At 35.8% G+C, this 19,698-nt stretch overlaps 1 protein-coding gene across 2 annotated transcripts; it reads left to right on the forward strand.

Annotated features, from left to right (window-relative positions):
* Positions 1 to 1,540: 1,540 nt before the first annotated feature.
* On the forward strand, positions 1,541 to 18,993 carry LOC122294727 (protein DGS1, mitochondrial). 2 transcript variants are annotated; one of them, XM_043103649.1, is made up of 14 exons: positions 1,543 to 1,948; positions 2,615 to 2,729; positions 2,835 to 3,038; positions 5,683 to 5,820; positions 6,015 to 6,176; positions 9,289 to 9,483; positions 13,303 to 13,403; positions 13,890 to 13,979; positions 15,043 to 15,115; positions 15,190 to 15,218; positions 15,319 to 15,442; positions 16,911 to 17,021; positions 18,043 to 18,143; positions 18,336 to 18,993. In XM_043103649.1, exons 1-14 carry the CDS (start codon positions 1,722 to 1,724, stop codon positions 18,451 to 18,453), a joined length of 1,788 nt encoding a protein of 595 aa, XP_042959583.1. In that variant the 5' UTR covers positions 1,543 to 1,721; the 3' UTR covers positions 18,454 to 18,993. The 2 variants fall into 2 exon arrangements, with proteins under 2 accessions (XP_042959584.1, XP_042959583.1); XM_043103650.1 differs by lacking the exon at positions 18,336 to 18,993 and having other exon boundaries at positions 1,541 to 1,948; positions 17,629 to 18,118.
* The last annotated feature ends 705 nt before the right edge of the window (positions 18,994 to 19,698 follow it).

Genomic DNA, 19,698 nt, shown 5'->3' on the forward strand with positions numbered 1-19,698 from the left:
CCCAACAAACTATACGAGAAATCCCTTTTTTATTACTGTATTTAAAGTTGGTAGAGAAGCCAACACACAAACCCATGCCAACCCATCATTGCACGTACATAACAAACATTCAATACTCTTAAAAATAAAAATTCCAAAACCATTGCATACAAAAATGAATGGTTATTCCTCAGCAGAAATGGTTCTTTTCCTTCTATTTCTTAAACCAAAAAACTGGAAAATCTTCTCACAAGATGGGAACCACAATCCTACTAATTTATAAACAACAAATACCAAATCATTTACCCAAATTACGATTTCTTGTGACAGATCCTTGGAGGAAATCTTTCAACCTTCTGGAAGACGATTCACCTGCAAGGAAAATGGTTCAACACATCAATGGTCATTTGAAGCAAAATACACGGTGATTCATATACTCAATGAAGAGAAAATGGAAGAAAATCAAAAGAGAAGAGGGAGAGGAAAGCCTTGCACAAGAAAACAGAGAAAATGGAGAGAGGAGCGAGGAATAGAACGCATCGAGCTAGAAGATGTACAAAAACGTGGATGATGGAGAGAAGGAGGCGAGGTGGATTAAGAAGAGAAATGAATGTGGGGTGATTTCAGGAAAAGAAGGAAACAAAGAGGAAATATGGGTGAATCGGTGATTATGGGACGAAAAAAGAGGAAAAACGAGGAAAGTAGAGTGCGAGAGTTAAAATAAAATAATAAAATATAAATTTAGTCTATGTACAGTAGCTCTTCATATATGGTGAACGGTTAAGAATTACTATAGTTAAAGTATCAACATATTCATCTATGGCTAGTCCGATGTTGAGAAAAATAACCAACAAGGTCTAAATTTTGGACTTGCATTGGGCAATGGCTAGCCATTGCCAATTCTCTAAAAGTTTTCACATTGGACTAACCAAAAGTCCAAAGCTCAACACTTGAATTACAGTAAATTAAGGAAGCTTTCTATTGTTAGAGAGTTACTATTCAACCTTTATTCAATTATTTTATTCTTTTCATCGACGTCTCTCCCTCTTTTTATCACATTGAAATAAATCATATAAGTATTATATTAAAATAAATTACCACATTTTATTTTTTTAATAAAATTATTAATAAATATATGAAGTGTATTTTTAAAATATTAAAAAAATAATCAAATATTATTAATATATATAATATTATATTATTATTTTATATTTAAGATAATTAGTCTAATGTAAATTTATTTAACTAAAAATTAATGTCACGGCTAAAAAGTAAAATTCTAACTAAATTTTAGCTTGCACCAATGCTCTTACACGTCTAGAAAGAGAACTTTCTGTCCGTTTTTTAAGAGTTGTGAAAGCGATTTTCATCTTTTTATACAATTTTTTTATTTAAGTTTTAGAATAGTCAAATAAGATTTTAATGTGTATAAATTTTACGTACATCTTTATAAAAGTGGGACGAATCAAAAACTTTATTTAAAGTAAATCACAAATTTACCATTTTTTCTAAAATGAATTTACTTTGACATAAATATCATTTTTCTTCCTTTCAATCATAGAAAATGAACCTAATAATTAATTTATTTTCTAGTTTTCTAGGAAAGAAATCATCTGATAGTTCTGTATAGATTTTTGGTAAGCACGCACGCAACGCACCCATATATATGATCATTGATTCGGTGGGTCCTCGCTGATCTTCCTTGCGCGCGGTGATTGAAAGCGGCGAAGTTTCCAGAGCTCATGGAGGTAGTACCTGTGGAGAACGATGAATCGAAGAACTTCAAAACGCTGTTCTCATTCTATTCCAGCTATCTATGGAAGAGAGTGGTCGGTTTCTTGCCCACTTCAGCCTCTAGTTTTCTCGGGAAAATCTCATCTCTCTGTCGCCAAGCAGCTCGCGCCCGGTTCCGGAGGCGCAGAGAATGTCTTCCCCTCCCGTTGCCTTCTGACTCTCTAGACTCTTATATGTATTCTACCTCTTCATTCTTTTTCCAACTTGTTTTACATTTATTTTTTGCATATATCTTGTTTGGCTGCCGTGAAAGTGGATGAAAAGTATTTCGGATTTGGCATTTTATCTTGTTTCCAGGGGTAATGAAAAGCTCTACCAAATTGGATTCAATACTTCTCGCTATATACGCTGCCATTTCGTAAAGTTCTTGTTTTGAATTTTCTTTTACATTGAATTGCTGTAAGTGTTCATTCTCTGTCAGGTTTTAATAATTGTATTGTTGTACACTTTGAGTGGTTGTATGTGTATTATAACTGTTTAAACTTCTGGGTTAGGAATGATTATATAAGGTACTGTTGGGTTTCCTTTTTAATAGTCAGTGCCTTCGAGATTTCTTCCAGTGCGTGATGAGTGTTCTATGTGCCTTTTTTTAAATAAGAAAACAAATTAGTTGGGATTTTTATTTTGATTCCTATGAAATGCTGAAATGTCCTTACGTGGGCCGCATTTTGACTGAAGGTAAAGTTTGTGAAACTGTTGTCATGAACTCTTCAACAATGTGATATAACTTATTTACTCAGAAAATGGATTCATTTGCTTACAAAGCATGCTATGTTTGATAAAAATAAGTTTGCTTTTTTGGGAAGAAATTAAACTATCGGTTAAATGTTCTGCACACCAGGGTTTTGAGGAAGCCATCTAGAGTTTATGATGTTTTGGAAGATATTTTAAAGCATGCGCTTTTCAATTTGCATAACATCCAGGAGAATTTGCAGTTTTGGCAATCTAGGGCGGAGGTTAGTAAATTATATGATGTATCCCAACTGTTAGTGTAGGTTACCCGTGAACTTTTAAGTAGTGTTATCTAATTTGTCCTAATTTTTTCTATGAGTTTATTTCAGGGATCAAATGCTCGTAAAATGTACTTTATGATCTTTGAGAGAGGGCCACGGGCTTTTATTCAAGGAACAGTTAAGTTGATACGTGTATGTGTTGCTGAGGGTTCTTCCATGCAGCATCTGTGCCATTCTGCAGCATCTCACATATCTGAAAGAATAAAAGTCTTAAGTTGCTTACAATCTGAGCTTGCTATATTCTTGGCTAAGGTTTGCTTAACCTCATTCTTGTTTCATTTTAAGCATCCAAAGAGTATTGGGTTTTCCATTTTTTTATAAGTAAAAAAATTATCAATCAACACAAAGGACGCACCCTAGTTTGCAAGATGTATAACAAGAGAGTCACCTATCTAGGATTAAAAACAGATACGAAAAAGTCATGAAATTGGACCATCTTGAGATAGGATTTTTGCCTTCCAGCCAGATATATTTTGAACACTTTTTCTTTTATCTCTCTGAATGATGACGTTTTGAACTTGTGGAAAAATATGGGGAGTCCTAGATGTTTGGTGCCAAGTTGCAAAGGTTAAGAATTGCTCTTATCTCTCATTTCTTATTCTGGGGTGCATTCTTGCTTAAACAAATTGCTGACTTCCTTTCATTTAAGGCTTGGCCTGCTAGAAAGAACTAAATTATCAGCAAACAGTAAAGTAGAATTAGTGGGGGAGCTGATTGATTGATTTTGATTCCATGAATAGAATGGTTTATCTCTTGTCTTAGGATCAGCCTGGAGAGCTTCAACTCCCAGAATTAAGAGGAATGGTGATTGAGGATCTCCTTGTTGCAAACCTCGAGTAGGTTAGAGGCTGTCAGAGGAAAGCATGTATTTTAAAGTAATAAAGTTTTGAGCTCCTTGTGGGTCCGTTTACCAATATCCTATTATTTCTTTCTCTCGAAACTCGCCTTCCTTGGTGTTGCACTCCCTTGTGATCGATCTGGTTATTGGCCGTTGGGCAGGGAATGAAAGGGGATCCTTTTTCCTCTTATTCCCTATGGTGAAGAGAATTAGTGTGAAAAAGGGAAGATAATCGGTGGGTTTTTGGAGGAAACCTAGGCCTCAAAACACCAAGTTTCAAGGATAAAGTTCACTGCTTTATATGTGATAGCATGTAATCTTATATAGATTATGGCTTAACGGAATGATAACTACAAAGAACAATTCTCAAGTACGAGTGTTTATCTGAAAGGATAAAAATACACGTGAATTTAAAAGAACTTCAAGATAAATGATAGTAATAAACGAATTCTAAAATCAAAATGAAATGCTTTAGCCACAAAGAGATCCCACAGAAGTAAACCCACAAACTGACGTAGTATGATGTAGTACGTTAGATTGTAAATCTACTTTTATTGTAAAGTAGATCTAACGTATCATATGAAGTTTTTTCAGTTTGTGGGTTTACTTTTGTGAATCTCTTTGTGGCTGTAGCTCTTCTCAAAATAAAATACTTCTCGCTGGGACTTATTCCCAACCATGTGATCTTTCTACTGCCATGTGAAAATGTTCCATGCAGATTTGCTGTTCCTCACTTCTTTGTCACCTTCCCAACACTAGGTGGGTAGGAACAACCTTCCATACTACTGTAATTTGTGGGCTTCATCTTAACCCTCTGTGAATAAAAAAGGGCCCGGCCCTTTCGTGTATGACGCAAGCCAAAATAACCACGTCTGAAGAAGTCACCCTACAAAGCATTAGGCACCTCATGATGGAATAAGAGATGGTCAACAAACTGCCCACTCCTCTTGCACATTCATGTTACACCTAAGGTTATATTGAGAATATGCATAACCCATGTCACTGGTGGGCTAATAAGTTAGTCATGAGTGCTAGTTCTATGTTCGCTACTTACTAGGTGAAATTGGGTTTTATAAGTGACTAAGGTAGTTTTACAGTGACTAGAGTTTTTGGGCGTTATAGCTTAAATGTGGCTAGCGCTTTCCCCAGGTTGTTGCATGTGGCATCAGTCATGTTTTGATTTGGAACCTGTTATGGGCCTACTATGCTTTGGCTGCACTGGCCATATCTGAGTTATACCCCCAAAAGACTATTCAATTTGAAGTGTTTCTAGAATCACTTAGGTGGTAGCATGTGGTATGATATGCCATGTATGCTTTATGGTACACTTACCATAACTAATGAAATTTCTATTTTTGATAAAATTCCTATTTACTGATTAAAAAAAAAAAGAATATTCTTTTGTTGGTAGATAAAATATTGAAAAGAAAAAGAAATTATTAAATTATGTCCTGTGTACTTGGGCTGTACCTTCTTTTCTTATGAATAAAACTTATTGATTACCTATCAAAAAGGGAAAAAAAAAAAAAAAAAAGCATTAAATTCAAGGTCAAGCTTAGATGTGAAAAAAACCCAGCTAGAGTATATTATTCAATATTCTACATGTTTAGAAGAGTATTATTATTGGATTAGCAAGCCATTTTTTTGTTTCCAGAATTCTTTTTGTCCGGTATTATGGGCATTCTCCCTAAAAGATCACTATAAAAGAACTTATCAAAATGAAAAAAAACCTACACATCATTTTCGTCTGAGGGTATAAATGTAGTTGATTTTTTCCCTCTCAGAATAATGAGCCATCACATATACCTCTCAAATTACATCAAACTGAAAAATGATCTTTTTTCAACACCTTTTTTGTTTTTTTTTTTTTTCAAGAAATCTTTTTTCATAACTTTGCTTGGTGTAATTTCATATAAAGGGATATATAGACAGGGATATATAGACACGTATATGGTAGCTTAGCTAAATTTTCATGTATTACCTAATAACTTCATTTATTTCTTGTCTTCCTTTTCTTCAAGAGTCTATAATCAGACTTTTATTCTATTTCATTTATAGATTTACATGGAAGTTGACAGATTTGGGGAAGAGTTAGTGAAGGATCCAGAGACTTCATTGCCTGCATTATTGGCCACAATTAATGGTCTATTTTCAAATTTAGAGGCATCAATTGGACATCTCCATGCAACTTGTCAGGTGACTATATAAACATAAGAATTATATTTTTCATCACCGTCTCGTGGTTATCACTTTTTGCTTTTCCACTATTTTCATTTGTTTGATTTTAGTTACCATGCTGTATGCACGTGTATAAAATTTCTATTATTCTTTGCTATACATGCAAATTTCAATTTTTAGTTTTTCCCTCTTATTCAATGATTACTTTGCAGAGGGATGCTCCTGTTGAAGGCGGCTACTCGGGCCTGCTAAAGTTTGAGAAGCTACCCGGAGTAAGTCAGGAAGGCTCTCAGTGGACTGATTGTGAAGTTGGAGATGCTATCAACTTGATTTATCAAAATATTCATAAACTCGACTCTTATTTATCTGATCTTGTAAGAGCTTCTGCCATATTTTATGCTTTGCAAAGAATTTGTACCCTCTCAGATTTATTGGAATGATATTTAACACTGTAGTTTATGATTATCTCATAAAAATTGTGTTTGTATTTTTTTATTTCCTTATTTTTGTTGGGGATCATCCCAGAATTTGTTTTTGATAAGGAAAGTGATCATCCTATAAATTTGTAGTACCTACTTATATGATCTTTAATAAACTTTTTTTACCTGCAAATTATGTAAGCCTTTCCAAAAATGAGTGATTTCCATGTTGAATACTTGTAGAAGAAAAATATGAAAAGTGTAGTTTGCAGTGTTTCACTTTGATTTGTGTTGGTCTTCTGGATCTCATTAGCAGTTCACTTTGATTTGCTTCTGATTTGTGTTCTAATTCTTTATTACAACTTTTTTTCAACATCATTTAAGGCATCAATGTATATACAGTAACACTACTTTATATCTCTTGCATACCTTTCCTAAGTTTGGGCTTTGATATGCTGAAATGCTGAAATGCTGTATATATCAACGCAAATCCATCATTCAAACTTCCTCTTAGAGCACATAGCTAATATTGATTTTTGGTATGATATTTAAATGTCTTGTGCGATTGAATTCCGATGCGGTTGATCTTGTAGTGACATTTTGCAACATGTTCTGTGTTTTAAGATATTTGTATTACTTGCTATATTGTTTGATTCAAGTTTGTTAATTATTTTGACATTTAATTGATTTTTTCCCTATATTCTATCGATTATATTTGGTTAGTACTATGGATTTTCTGCTAACAATTTGTATACATTTGTGAAGTTGTGTGATAGCATTGTAATGTGAAACTTAGGCTTGATTGTGGAGCGTCCTCAGGTTTGGTTTGTAAAGATTATGGTGTTTCCATTCCCTTTCATGTTATATATAGTATAAAATTGAATGATCTTGTTCCAAATGGTATTTTAAGTCGTAGTGGGTGCTTCAATATGAAATGCGTAGAGATAAAAAAAGACCTTCAAAGGAGAAAGCACTATATTAGATCGACATACACACTGAGAGATGAAAGTTTGGAGAGCATATGGTTAGCTATTCAAGTAGTCTTCTTCGTAAATAATGGATAACTAGGTGCGGTTTGTGTTGACCAGTGCAATCATGAGCACATTAAGTATCCTGTCTTCGGAGTATATTTCCAACAATGAAACTCACGGGAATTGTTGATGGAGGTCCACAAAGCTGGGGAGCATGTGGTTTGATTCAATGCAAAATGAAGAATCTTACTTAGGCTTGACATGTTGTGAACCCATGTTTTCAACCTTTCATTGTTCTAGCATTTTTTAAACGTTTATATAAAACGTTCAAAATTTGACTATTTATGCTTTTTGGGTTATATATAAATAGCAATCTCTGAGAAATTTTCCGAAGAATCCATAAATGCGGTGAAGTCATCATTTTTCTATAATTTGTTAACGAAATATTATGTAAGAAACTAAAGCAAGATTATTCAAAGTCCAATGACTCAAGTTTTCTAGCAGGGAGCATTGAAGTCAAACTACTTGTTTCATCTTGGGGTGGAGTGTTTATTTGGGCACGCCATTTAGTGGGGATGATATAGGTGTTTCTGAGTTGGTTGGAGTTTTGGGGTGTCAGGTGCTCTGCCTACCTGGAGGTCTCGGAGTTGGTGTTGGGTGCACTGTTCAACACCCAAACATAGTGGAACACTTAATAGAAAGATGGAGTAAAGATTGGTTAGCTAGTGAAATTTGTACTGATCTTAGGGTGAGGATTATTCTTACTAAAACACCTTATTTAGTTTTTCTATGTATTTCCTATAGCTTTTTACCATATCTACCAACATTTCTAAGAAATGGCAAAAACGAAAAAGGGATCTTGTCGGAGTTGGGGTTGGTGAAGAGGTCTGATTTCACTTTGTGGATTGGAATGGCGTGTCTAGTCCTCTTATGTGCAGCAGTTTGTGGAAGTGCAAAAGATGAGAATGTTCAGCTAAGTTATGTTTGGAAATTGGCTTCGGACATATAATGAGAAGGGGGACCAATTTGGAGGTATTGTGAGGACAAATAGTGACTTTTGGAGAAATGTTATTGGACTGTAGCACTAGTGAGAAGGCATGATCGATGCAGCCTAAGTGAGATCATCAGAAAGGATTAGGAGCTGTCTGATTTTACCGAAGTTTGTTGCGTTTGGAGGAACCTATAGTTAGAGCATGGGATTAGAATTTAAATGGGCATTTCGAGAGTGGAAGGTTATAAATTGTGGCTCATTATTTGAGTCATTTCAAGTTAGTTTTGCTAGGAAAATGGCTTTGATCTACAGTGAGAAGGGGGGGGGCACTTTGGAGGTATTGTAAGGGGAGTGACTTTTGGAGACTTGTTATTGTACTGTAGCACTAGTGAGAAGCCCATTTGATGGGGAGAAGCTTTTGCACTAGTGAGGTATTGTGACATTTCCGCACCAATCCATATCAGATATGTGTCTGCGGTGTCTGCAGCAGATTGAAATTTTGTTTTGAAGTATCCTTTCTTCCAGAGGTTATTTGGCGTGAACTATGTCATCAGACCTTTGATAGAGGAGCATTTCTTGTTTAACAAGTGCAAAGGTTTATATTTAAAATATTGTAAGAATGACGTCACTACTTTGGGCAATCTCCCTTCATACTTTTCTGTATTTTCTAGGTTGGTTATATTTTTTAGTGCAATATTTAAGAGGATTTCTTGTACACTTCCTGTTTACTTTTAAGCATCCATCCTTAATTCTATTAAATATTTTTTCTACTGATATCAAACGAAAAGCCTGCAATATCCAGTTTGAGTGTTGTGGAAGCGATTTGATATGCATATGATGTGTACGTTTCATAAATGCACATGATGTTGCTTAAATGGACTGGTCACTTTTAAATAATTCTTTATTAGTTGAATGTTACTTATTAGGTCAAACAGGGATATCATTAAATTTGGCTTGAATATTGTTGGATGTTTGATAGCAGAATAATTATTCAAAGTTGCGTCTGCCTGGGTGAGTTTGTGTGATTGATAGGCTTATGTGTTGGTTTATTGTGTAGTTTGATCAGGTCTGAAACATGATTTGTGCTTGCATTTTCTTCTCTTAGGTTGCCAAACATCGGAAACCCAGAAAAATAACTTTACACTGGGTCGGCTATACATGTGGTGCAGTTGGCCTCTCCATTTGTTCTTTGTGGGTCCTACAGCATAGTAGTTTGATGGGAAGTCCTGACATTGACAACTGGATTCGTGAAGCAAGGGACTCGACAATTAGCTTTTTCAAAGATCATGTAGAGCAACCGGTACGTTCGTACTTGCTGTATTTTGCTATGTTGCTTTCAAAGTAGCAGTTACATGTATGTGACTTACTTTTGTTTTCATGAACTTGCAAAATTAGATTTAAGGTGTTCATTCATTAAATGATTACATAGATTCATAGGCAGAGGAAAGGAATACAAAGGTCTAGCCCTAGCAAAAATGTCCCATGGTGAAATTATATCCCTCACTAGAACAGAACTTCACACTGCCAAATAATGGAATATTTTCATGATTCTTGTATGATTTTCTTGTATCTTTTCCTCTCTAGATATGCGTCTCTCTTTTATACAACTGGTGTACTTGGATTAACCATTCCAAACTTTGTAATGAAATCTTGGTTCTTATGAAAAAATAGTGGAACATTTATCACATAAGGTGTTGGGCAGTTTATTGAAAAACGATGGTGTCGATTAGAAAGTATTATGATTTCATCTTTACTAGTCACAATAGCGGCCGTTGAAGGGGTTTCAGAAATGAATATAGTCAAAATCAATTGTGCAACTGGTGGGGATCAGTAATTGAATGGAAGTAAGACAAGGGAGATCCATGAGCTAGAAAGGGTTCAAGAGTCTAGGACCTTAACATAGGAGGAATTAGCCCAAAAGCTAATACTGGCTGCAGATCTTGAGAGGATCATTCTTCTAGAAGAGACTTCGTGGCGGCAAAAGTCTAGAGCAGTATGGTTGAAGGAAGGTGACTGAAGTAAGTTTTTTCACAGGGTAGCCAACTCTAATAGGAGATCCAACAACATTGAGATGCTGAAGATTGATGGGGTTAATTGTATGGATGAGCATGTAATTAATAATCATGTAGTTGGTTCTTTTGAACAACTACTAAAGGAGCAAGAGGATTGGCGACCGAAGCCTGATGACTTGGTTTTTGATTCTATTGGGCCTATGGATAGTAATAGCTTGGAGAGGCCTTTTGAGGAGGCCAAGGTTTTTGATGTAGTGAGGAAAATGGCTAAAGACAAGGTTCGGGTCCTGATTTTCTATGGGTTTTTTTCAAACATGTTGGGATGTATTAAAGGTGGATCTCATGAAGGTGTTTTAGGAGTTCCACTCGGTTGAAAAATTTGAGAAAAGCCTAAACGCCACTCTTCTTACTTTGATACCAAAGAAGGTTGGGGCTGCGGAGATTGGGGAGTTTCGTCCCATTAGTCTAGTAAATAGGGTTTAAAGATTCTTTTTAAGGTACTTGCAAAAAATAATATCAAAGCCTTGACGAGGTAGTGGGAAAGATAATATCAAAGCCCCAAAATGCTTTTGTAAAAGATAGACAGATTTTAGATGCGGTTCTCATTGCAAATGAATGTGTGGATAGTAGATTGAAGGCTGGCAATATAGGAATTATTTGTAAGTTAGACATGGAGCGGGCGTACGACCATGTTAACTAGGACTTCCTCCTTGATCTTCTAGGGAGGTGTGGTTTTGGAGAGAAATGGCGATCATGGATCCGTTGGTGTATATCTACGGTGAAATTTTCAGTTCTGGTAAATGGAAGTCCAATAGATTTTTTCAGTAGCTTTAGAGGTCTAAGACAAGGAGATCCGCTGTCCCCTTTACTCTTTGTTATTGTGATAGAGGCTTTGAGTAGAATGACACCAGCCCTGGTCTCTAATGGGCGTGTGACTGGTTACTCAATTGGATCCCCGAGAGGGAGTTTTATTAATATTTCACATTTATTAGTTGTAGATGACACTCTAATCTTTTGTGAGGCAGACCATAATCAAGTTTAAGTATTGAAGGCTCTTCTACTTTGTTTTGAAGCAACTTCGGGGTTGAAAGTGAACTTGGACAAATCCGAGATGGTGCCTATTGGCGGTGTCTAGCATCTAAGATAGTTGGCTAATACTTTGGGGGTGCAAGATTGCCTCACTTCCTATGTCATATCTTGGCCTTCCATTAGGGGCCACCTCGAGAGTGGCTTCCATATGGGATAAAGTGATTGAGAAAGTAGAACGGCGTTTAGCAGGCTAGAAGAGAAAGTACTTGTCCAAAGGTGGTAGGATGACCCTGATAGAGAGTACATTATCTAACTCACCGACTTATTTCTTGTCATTGTTTCCCATTCCAGCAAGTGTGGCGCTTCGTATTGAGAAACTACAAAGGGATTTCTTGTGGGGGTGGAATAGGTGAGGAATTTAAATTCCACCTAGTCGAGTGGGAGAAGGTTGATAGTCCTCTCTCGAATGGTGGCTTGGGCATTAGAAATATGAGAGTTTTTAATCAGACGTTACTTGGAAAATGGTTGTGGAGATACTATAAGGAACCAGAAGCCCCATGGAAGTTGGTGATTGAGAGCAAATATGGTGGCTTATGGGGGGGATGGTGTTCTAACGAAGTGAGAGGGGTATATGGAGTGGGGTTGTGGAAACATATAAGAAAAGTATGGGGGGTCTTCTCTTGCCACTCAAGATTATGCCTAGGGGATGGGGCTAGGATTAAATTCTGGTATGATTCTTGATGTGGTAATGGTGCTTTAAAGGATCTTTTTCTTGCATTCTTTAGGGTTGCAAATGCCAAAGATGTTTCAGTGGCGGAAGTCATGGTGATAGCAGGGGAATAAATCCAGTGGAACATCAACTTTAGCCGGGCGGCAAATGATTGGGAAATGGACAGCTTTGCAGCCTTTTTCGGTCTTTTGTACTCACTCAAACCGAGTAACCATCTTACGGATTTGTTGTGGTGGATACCTACAGGTAAATGTGTGTTCTCAGTTCGATCGTACTATAAGTGTCTTTCACATGAGCTCCCTATTCATTTTCCTTGCAAAAGACTTTGGAGACATAAGGCGTCTCTCAAAGCAGCATTTTTTGTGTGGACTGCCTCCTTGGGTAAGATCCTCACAACGGATAATTTGAGGAAATGAAGGGTGATCATTGCAGATTGGCGTTGCATGTGTAGGAATGAGGGTGAATCTGTGGACCATCTTCTATTACATTGTGAAGTTGCTCAAGGGTTATGGAACGAGGTTTTTAGTAGACTAGACTTGGGTTGGGTTATGCCCAAGACAGTTGTGGCGGTTTTGGCTAGTTGGACAGACCTAAGAGGCAATCAACATATCAAGGATGTATGAAAGATGATCCCTATATGCATTATGTGGTGTGTGTGGCACGAGTGCAATGAACGGACATTCGAGGACAGAGAGATCGATGGAGGAACTTAAAGTTTTCATTTTTAGAACTCTTTGTACTTGGGTCACTACCATTATTTTTAATGGTCAAGATTTTCATGATTTCCTTGTATCTATTGTCTTTATGTGGTTTAGGGTATTCTTTGTACTACACATGGCTTTGCCAATTCTTTTATTAATACATCTTGCTTACTTATAAAAATATATATATATATATATATATATTTGGAGCAAGATAAATCCAACTCCATTGACTCTGGGGAATTTGCAACAATTTCAAAATAGAAAAAATCATTGAGGACGACTGAATAAATTATCATCATTTCCTCAAGCTCCACCCATCCTATATATGGTGTGCTTTAATTCATAATTGAATATTTTTACTTAATGCTTGCATATTTTTTAAATCCTTAATGCATGCTAGTTAATTATGCTTTCTTATTGACTTTTTCAGTCTTGTACTCATTGAAGTTGAATCCTTGCTCCATAATTGAATAGGTGATAAATTGAGCTTACTGTTCTTCTTTAGACCCTCAGTTTGGGACAGAATGTGTATCTCTGTCCTATTTTGTTGCTATCAGTTCTCTTTTGTTTATTCTTTGTGCATTACATTGTTTATATATCTATGGGGTTTGAAATTCTCAATGCTTACTCAAATCTTTTTACAGCTTCTGTCTATTAGAAATGAACTTTTTGAGACATTCAGGAAGAGGCACAAAGGTGTCATGGAGCCTGAAGAGGTGCAGTTAACTTCTAATTCCTTGCGCAGGTTATTGCTTCTATTTCCACATTGTTAACCTTTTCCTATCATGCACATATAACATTTACCTCAGTGATGTCCATAAAAAAATTATCTCAGTGATGTCTAAAAGGGGTTTGGTAAACAGTGATTTTATTGAGAGAATCTCTAAGTGCGTGCTCCCACTTTAGTATGTACATTTAATATGGTAGACAGCGTTGCATCAAACTTCCATGTTTCTCCACAAAATGTCCAATAAAAATTGACATTTTGTAGAGAAAGTATTGAATGACTTTGATCCTTTCTAAAGAAGTAAATTTCTATACCTGATATAAGTTGTCCCATTTATCTTTTTGTCCATCAAATTATACGTATTTTTTAGTTGAACTTTCCTTCATCATGGAGTGCTAGGGGGATTGCATATATAGTTGATATATGATTTTGCAGTGGACATAATTTGGGTTTCATAGATAATGTTTTACTCTAACCTTCACACATTTATCTCTTTGCTTGCAGAATGCTGTTGACATTCGGTGAGCAGACCAAAGGTCAAAAGTTCCCAGAGAATGCATCAGATCAGGAATTGCTGGAAATAGTGATGGAAAGGTGGTTGTCTTGCAGTGCTTGCTTATTTTAGTTGCCTTGTAACTGTATTGTCTATTAGGTGCTTCAATATGATTGGAGAACTGTAGTAGAGAATAGTTTTGTCCTACTTGCCATTTTGAGGTTCCATTTATTTGCAATGGATTTTTTTCTTGAAACATCTTTCATTTGTTTCACTATTGAATAAAATGAAAAATAGAAACAAATGTTTGGGATAAGGTTGTATTTGGGAAATTTACTTAGAAAATAGCTATAATTCTTTTAATAGTAGATATTTTGCTTTTAGACATCAATCAGCCTATCAGAGCTTAGGCTTAGCTGTAGCCTGTGATAGTTTCAGCCTGATGCTTGCTCGATTGTGCCAAATTTATAATTTAATTCTTTCGCGCTAGATGGCAAGTGCTGATAACTTACAGGAAATATTACTAGATATTTATAACTTTAACGGTGCCAGAAACAGAGAAAAATAACCAAGAATTATACTTGATCATTGAGAATTATGCTACAGATGGAATGCTTCTAGATTATCCTACTTATATTAAAAAATCTCTCTAGATTATCCTAGGGTAAAGAGATTTACTTGAAACAACAAATACCTTATCAAAGGTAAATCAGAACCTTTGTGGTGTTCCTCCCTATAATCTGGATTCTTCAACGAGTCTAGATTTTAATATAATCTAGGTTCTTGAAACGAGTTCTCGACGGGTCTAGATTCTCCATCCATTGACTTGATTTTGGCTTTCTTAGGTGAGTTTTCAAATTGATTATGGGTTTAAGGGATTCCATTCCCACAGGTTCACATCAATGAGGGTTTATTTTAGCCTAGGGTTTTAATTAGATTTTAGTTTAAATACTTCTTGTTGCCTCATTTTAAACAATATATGAAAGTTTATGAAATTGATTAATTTTACTCATTGTGAGTTGAGTTTATCTTCTCTTGTTCTTCATTGAACGATTCTCTAATCTCTTGGCCTCTGCATTCTCTAATAAAAATTGAAAAATACCAGTCCATTCATGCAAGGTAATTCAGAGAATACAGGGATGTTCATTGATTTCTTGGATGTAGGTATGAAAAGGAACTTACACATCCCATTCAGAACCTTCTTAATGGAGAACTTGCTCGTGCTTTGCTCATCCAGGTAATATATGCCATCATTGATATGTACTGTTTAGGCATTTAGTGTAAACTTACGAATGTTTTGTTCCATTGCAGGTTCAAAAGCTGAAACTGGATATTGAGACGTGAGTTTTATGAATCAGTATCCTTGGGTTGCTATCCAATTTTATTGACAAACTAGTTTGTCTTATTTTTTTCTATTTCTTAAACTATTTTTTTGAACAGGGCAATGCTTGAGCTGGACCAGATTCTTAAGGCGAATGAGATCAACTTTGCTGTTCTAGCTGCTTTACCAGCATTCTTCCTCTCTCTTATTTTGCTCATGTTAGTGCGTGCATGGTTTAAACGGGTAGGAAGACTGTAGATCTCCTCTGTTGTTTTTAGAGGATATTTTCATGAGTGAGAAGTATATTTGCCTGTCTGTGCGTGCAGTGTTTGATCCAGTTCATTGCACTGTCTCCAATTAAGGTCCCCTCTACAGTGACTTGGGCCAACATCCATGCTTGTTTCCTTGAGTAGATGGAATCATTTATTTCATTTTTCCCTTACTGATATAAGCTACTTCATATGAGTTGTTTAATTTCCATATCAAGGTTTACTGTCACCATTTGAGACATTTCTCCCTTCAGTCTTCTTTCTACCCAGAAAATCATAATTTATTTTAGGGTCAATTTCTATTACTGTTGGAAGATACTTTACTTCATGATTCCTTGAATGAGATACACTAGTTCATTGCCTGTGGTTCCTATCACAAACTTAGCATAGCAATCTATCTGTAGTTATGATTATATTTAGCTTGAAGTTTGTCATTGATATTCAAAAACAGTTAGTTTCCTTTTTTTAATAGGTTATTGGAGCCAACTGTTCACTCACCAAATTAGTTTATCTTCTCTTTTAACCTTCTTGATGCCAGTTCCCTCCCCCCACCCCCTCTTTCCTCTTTTCTATTGTGTCTCTGTCTTCAGTGGGAAAGTGCTGTAACGTAGTTTACAATGCTACCACTTCCAACATCATATAGCTCATGCTTATAGCAGCCAATCATTCATTAGTGACTGATGATATTTAAAAGAGTAATACTACATACAGTCGTGGAGTGCACAAGAGCTGTGTAATCATTTTGAAAAATGAGTCCACTATTAAAAAATTAGTTTTTTTCATGAGGATTCCGTATTTACTCATTTTTTCTAAAGAGATTGCACGACACTTATGCACTCTACAATTGCAAATACTATTTCTCTATTTAAAATAGAATTTTCTAAAAAAATCATAATTTTTGTCTATTATTATATTTTTTTAATCTAAATTATACTCTCCCCAAGATTTGAGAAATATTATCTTATACTACAGTTCAGTTACTTTTGTTTTTTGGGATTGGTGGGAAGCTTGGGATTGCCAGTTTTGGTATTATATGCGCTGGAACATTCAGGAATTATGATTAAAGATTTGTAGTTTTGAACAGATTCATTTTAGTGGTTTGTTCTGATTTAAAGAACAATAATGCTTCTGCGTCCAATCAAATCTTGGCTCAAAACACATGCACACATAGGCTGAGGCATGTTGCTATGAAACACGGAGCTATCTATCCATTGCATTTTTGGGCATCCAGTGAAGGATGATATTCCATTATAGAGGCCTGTATGGACATCACTGAAAGAGATTCAATTTTTCCTTTCACCTTTTGATGGAGTAACCTTCACTACCCACTGCAAGGAGTTATCTAACCTTTCTAACTTCTGTTGTCACTACAATTAGTTTTCATTTCCTTCCCTCCCTCTTTAAGGCATAGCCTTATCTCCATTTTCGCTTTTGTAAAACAGGATACCAGAGCAGAAGGAAGGGGTAGAATGGCTCGGCTCCAACGGAGACTACTTATTGTGGAGGTTGAGAGAAGGATTATGCAATACCAAACTTTTGTTGACCAGAAGCAGGTAAGGAGCTAAATCAATGGTCAATTTTTATGGAAAGAATATTTTCTTTTTATGAGGGGCTACTTGCTTATGTTTGTTTTACTTTATCAGTATTAGAAAGTGCTAAGCCAGTAGAGGCCATAAAATCCTGAATTCAGGTGTGCAATGTTCCATTGCATATTAATAGTATGGATAGGACGTTCTGCAATGAATTTCATGTCAGTCTATATGAATTTTGCGCAGACCTCAAGTAACATCCTGAATTAAACCTTCTCTTAAAGCCACAATTTTGATGATAGGTGAAGAGAACTTTCCTTTTCAACTTTTAATGAACACTACTGTGGCTGTCTTCTATCACCCGAATTACTACTCCCACTCCCAAGTTGTTAGATTAAATTAACACCCTTTGCACTTATGACGAAATTTCTGCTAATATCTTAGTATTTAATGTCACACTGTCTTGTGTGATTGGGTGGTAAGCATGATGTTGATTGGGGACTAGTTTACTAATGACAGAATTGTCTTAAGTAGTGTTCTATAGGATCTCTTTTTCCTAGACTGGCTTACTTTTGGTGGTGCTCTGTCATAATTCTGGTGTTTTATGGTCCTACTTCGCAACCACCATCAGTCACAGCAACACATGTAAGGGCAGAAGGCATCCATATACAATTGGGTTCTCTGGCAGAAATCTGCAACATCATCATTTACCTTCTGTCTTATTATGTGGCCAGATCTCATCCTCGTAATTGGAAAGGGAAGTGAAAAATAATTTACCGGATATATATTTTTTTAGAGTACGGCAAAAGTTCCAAGTATTCAGTTGCATGTTATTGAGTATTTTGATCCAATTTCATAACTGGTATTTGACAATTATTGTTCCCAGGTTCTTGTGTACAAATGAATGACAAGTTTTTGGGCTACTTCCATCATTATTTGCTAATCAAGAAGATAATAAAACACTACTTGCTTCAATTATAAAACACCACTCCTGGTTCGAAGACACAATAATCGAGAAAAATCCTCACTGTCGTGTACTTTTCAGGAAAAGGATGCACAGTGCATGTTTGGACTGGTGTTATATAGTCTCCATCGCCTATATCATGCTGTTGAGGGGCATGCAAAAGCAACCGGGGAATGGCAGTGGTCAGTTTTATTTTGGCTGTTTGTGTTTCGATTCTTTCTTAAATGCATGTCTTGTGTGCATGACGGGGGTGTGTATGTGGGCATGATATATATATATATATATATAGAGAGAGAGAGAGAGAGAGAGAGAGAGAGAGAGAGAGAGATCATGAATTTAGATGCAGAGCTAACCAGTAATGCTATTTTGAACAGTTTGAGACAGGATATTATTGATCTGGGAAAGCCTGGCCTTCAAACTACTTATAAGCTCTTGGTGACCTCACGCATGGAGCGGATATATGACTGCTTGCTTCCGGCATTAAAACGATAATAGCACTTCCATCTTTCTTCCTCCCTGCCCCTTCCCTTTCCCCCAATCTTTTGCATTATAAATTGCTGTATCACAATTTTTGGGGTGGTAATTTTGCTTAAGAGATTGTTTTTTGCATTTGTTTCATCCAAATTTCCCCTCTTTCATTTTCCTCGTGAAGTTTAGAAAGACTCGAGTCTGGGGACCTCTCTTCCAGAAAATGAAAATAACTTTGCTTCGATTGTGGTTATAGCACATTATATGTGTTTGGGGGAAAAGCCGAAGGTATATGTTGCTTCTCCTTTCTTGTATTCTGATATTTGAGAGAGAATTTGAGAGGCTGTTCAAACATATTATACCCCTCAAATATGTTTCTTTATTTTTTCATTTTCAAGAGTGAACTTCAGATAAATTGAAAGTGTAGTAGTCATGATCCATATCTTCTAGTTTTGGAATGACTATACACAATGTTACAGCATCAACATGGTTCGTGTGTATTATCATGTATGTGATGCAGAATGAGGGAGAATAAAGCATTTTCCTTGTCATTGTTTATGTTTATTAGTTGACCAAATGACATGTTCTCTTCCTCAGTTTTAAAATTGAACATGGAGAAAGTCTTGTAGTATCTGTTAACAAAAAAGGATTGACACCAAGACCTTAATATCCAAATTACTTGGGGCCTATTTAGGAATACGATTGTTTTTAGATATTCACAAATTATTCAAAAACTATTTCACTATTAGTCACAGATGATATAAGATACTCTTAGCATTAAACGGGGCCTTAGGTTGCATTTGGGTAGTGAGTTGATCTCAAATATTATGTAAATGATAGTAAAAAAGTAATGATAAAATATTGATCAGTAATGTAAAGTTGTAAAAAGTAATTAAAAATAAGTGAAAAATAATGATAAAATAATAAATAGTAGTTGAGAATTATCAAAATTCTAGTACTCAAACTAGCCTTAATGTCCGCGATCTCCACACGACCAAATATGTCTGAGGTATATAATAAAGATACACAAGCTAGCAAGAAAAAAATTCGCCCATTAAATGGTGATTTCTTTTCGGTAACAATTCTACAGAAATTAGGGATTTTTTTTTTTCTTTTTTCCTTTTTTTTTTCCTTGCGACGCCATTTTTAGTGGGTATTTTGGATCTATTGTGCAACATCACCTTTACCAACGTAAGGTGTGTTGCTCCTTTTCAGTGCCAGGTAGTAGTGTATGCCTTATTCTATTTTGTAAGTTGACTCTATTTGTAA

Source organism: Carya illinoinensis, chromosome 14, assembly GCF_018687715.1.
Source record: "Carya illinoinensis cultivar Pawnee chromosome 14, C.illinoinensisPawnee_v1, whole genome shotgun sequence".
In the NCBI taxonomy this organism is placed as follows: Eukaryota; Viridiplantae; Streptophyta; class Magnoliopsida; order Fagales; family Juglandaceae; genus Carya; species Carya illinoinensis.

Bases quoted from the DNA above. Each gene is read 5' to 3' on its own strand.
- LOC122294727 (XM_043103649.1), top strand. From the start codon at position 1,722: ATGGAGGTAGTACCTGTGGAGAACGATGAATCGAAGAACTTCAAAACG. The intron at 6,177-9,288 runs GTAAGAGCTTCT...TTCTTCTCTTAG, and splicing joins ACTCTTATTTATCTGATCTT to GTTGCCAAACATCGGAAACC. The intron at 15,116-15,189 runs GTAATATATGCC...GTTCCATTGCAG, and splicing joins CTCGTGCTTTGCTCATCCAG to GTTCAAAAGCTGAAACTGGA.